The sequence below is a fragment of the Ornithodoros turicata genome, chromosome 5, assembly GCF_037126465.1.
Source record: "Ornithodoros turicata isolate Travis chromosome 5, ASM3712646v1, whole genome shotgun sequence".
Lineage (NCBI taxonomy): Eukaryota > Metazoa > Arthropoda > Arachnida > Ixodida > Argasidae > Ornithodoros > Ornithodoros turicata.
In genome coordinates this window covers 58,647,796-58,650,341 of record NC_088205.1, presented here as the reverse complement: position 1 = coordinate 58,650,341, position 2,546 = coordinate 58,647,796, and the positions used below count along the sequence as shown (strand labels likewise).

General features: G+C 50.5%; 1 protein-coding gene across 1 annotated transcript; it reads right to left on the bottom strand.

Moving 5' to 3' along the window:
- Positions 1 to 430: 430 nt before the first annotated feature.
- On the bottom strand, positions 431 to 1,009 carry LOC135395885 (uncharacterized protein K02A2.6-like). The gene has a single exon (XM_064626973.1). It carries the CDS (start codon positions 1,007 to 1,009, stop codon positions 431 to 433), a length of 579 nt encoding a protein of 192 aa, XP_064483043.1.
- Between the last annotated feature and the right edge of the window lie 1,537 nt (positions 1,010 to 2,546).

Below are 2,546 nucleotides of genomic sequence, written 5' to 3'. Positions count from 1 at the left end.
TTTGTCGAAAACGGGAGGCGTACGCCTTTTTTGTGACACTTATGCTGCTCGTAATTGCCACAACAAAGGCGTATGCCTCCCTTTTTCATCAGATCAGGGCAGATAACGATATCATTCGAGATGATGGTTGGCTAGGAGCGTGCTATGCGGTGAAGTTCATTTCTAAAAGAGTATGTGGGGTGCTTTGTGTTGCATGGAGGTCCAGTTTATTACTATTGAGAATACATAAGGTACGTGTGTACCGGCTGATAGTTCGAAGGAGACTGCCCTTAGCGTTCGTCTTACGTTTACACTTGAGTGCGGGAGAACAAAGTTCACTTGACAGCGTCAGACCTCGAGTGTTTCGGGCAGGTGTGTGTCTCGAATAACCGCTCACATGATCGGTTGCTATGCGGCGTACGCAGCATTCTTCCCCACCCATGAAAAGTGGTCAGTGGTGTGACCTGTGTCGCGGTCGGAGCGAATATCGATGTCCTTCGGTTTCTGTCGACTCCGATGTGTCATCTGTAGCGTCATGGGCCGCGTTGGATGGGTCGGATGCGTGAGCTGTATCACTTTCGGAAACCGCGGTATCTGCGCCGTAGCGGGTTCGCATCTGGTCAAGGTGGCGTGTGACAATACCCTGGGCCGTTTGCACTTTAGCCATGCGACTTCCTAGGCCCTCAAGCACGCTACCCGGCATCCATCCGGGTCGATCGCATTGTTTGCGCACGTAGACAGGTGCTCCAGGTTTCAAACGACTGTCCACGTCTTGCTGGGTTGTCTTTTGGTTTTTGAGCACATTGGCTTTGATGATATCCAAGCGACTACGTGGCAGAAAATTGAATAACATTTCCGCAGGAGCTTTTCCCCCATGGGCAGCTGATGGTGTCCTTCTGTGGTTATGTAGCCAGCGTTGGAGCCGGATTTCCAGTGGTCCGTCCGTCAGCTTCTTAAGCGCTTCTTTTACGCTTCTAACAGCCCGTTCTGCAAGTCCGTTTGACTGCGGATGATAAGGAGCTGTTCGCATGTGGCGAATCCCATTTCTCTTTACGAATTCTAGGAAGGCCGCACCTGTGAATGTGGTGCCGTTGTCAGCTACGATGCACGTTGGTAGTCCGAAGCGGGCACAAATGTCTCGGAGATGAACAACGGTCACTTCTGCAGTTGCAGATTTTACCGGGATAGCCTCTTCCAGCCAGAATGACTATCCACAACGACTAATATCATTTTCCCTTCAATGCGGCCCGCATAGTCGATGTGTATGCACGTCCACGGTTCGGCTGACGATGGCCATGGCAGTGGCTCTAGAGATGGTGGTGATGATGCCGCCTGCTGGCATATCGGGCACGAACGTACTCGTTGTTCCACGTCTCGGTCGATTCCTGGCCACCAAATCAGGGTTCTGATGAATGCTTTGGTTGCATTAATTCCCTGGAGTGTGCCGTGAAGCTCTGCGAGCAGAGCGTTTCTTGCTCGTTCTGGTATCACTATGCGTGTCCACGCAGTATCGCGTCTTTTTCAACAGACAGTTCATGACGTCTCGGCCAGTATGGTTCTAGATCCGGGTCGTCCAGTTTTGCAGGCCAGCCCTTCACGATCCTAGCTTTCAGCTTCTGCATAATAGGGTCGTTGAGTGTGATGTCCACAAGCTGCTTTCCCGATATTGGGCTCGAGTCGAACATGTCGAGAACATTGATTGCTGTGTCACTTGTTCCCTCGGGGTGTACGTTACACTGAACCAGAAGCCGGCTAAGAGCGTCAGCGTTTCCATTGTTTGTCCCAGCCTTGTACTTCAGCGTATTTTGGTAGCCAGCCAGTATCAGAGCCCAACGCTGTATCCTTGCTGCAGCTACCGTCGGTACAGGCTTGTTTTCACCAAGAAGTCCCACCAGTGGCTGATGGTCAGTTTTCAGGACGAATTTTCTTCCCAGTAGGTAGTCCCTGAATTTTGTGATGCCGAAAATGATAGCCAGTGCTTCTTTTTCCAGGTGAGAATAGTTCTTCTCTGCATCACTTAGTGTTCTTGATTTGAACGCGATGGGCCTGTCGACGCCATCAATGTTGTGTGAAAGTACTGCTCCCAAGCCGTACGGTGATGCATCACATTCGAGGATGACGTCCCTTGACGGATCAAAGTGTACGAGGAACTCCGCTTCTACGAGTGTTTTCTTGGCATTTTCGAAAGCCTTAGCTTCTTCTCTTCCCCAGCGCCACCGGGTATTTTGTACCAGCAATGCGTACAGGGGTGCTAGAAGCGTTGACATGTTAGGCAGGAAACTTCGGTAATATGTCAACAGTCCCAGGAAAGAACGGAGTTCGGTCACATTCCTCGGTGGCATAGCCTTGGAAATTGCATCAACTTTTAGTTCTGACGGATGCAGTCCATTTCTGTCGATTGTGTGACCCATGTACGTCACCTGTTCTCTGCCGAACTCGCATTTCTCACGTTTCAGACGGACACCGTACTCCCTGAATACTTGGAATACCTTCTTTAGAGTCTGACCGAATTCGTCCTTCTTCTCAGAAATTAGGACATCACATCCAGGTATACTTGACATCCTGGT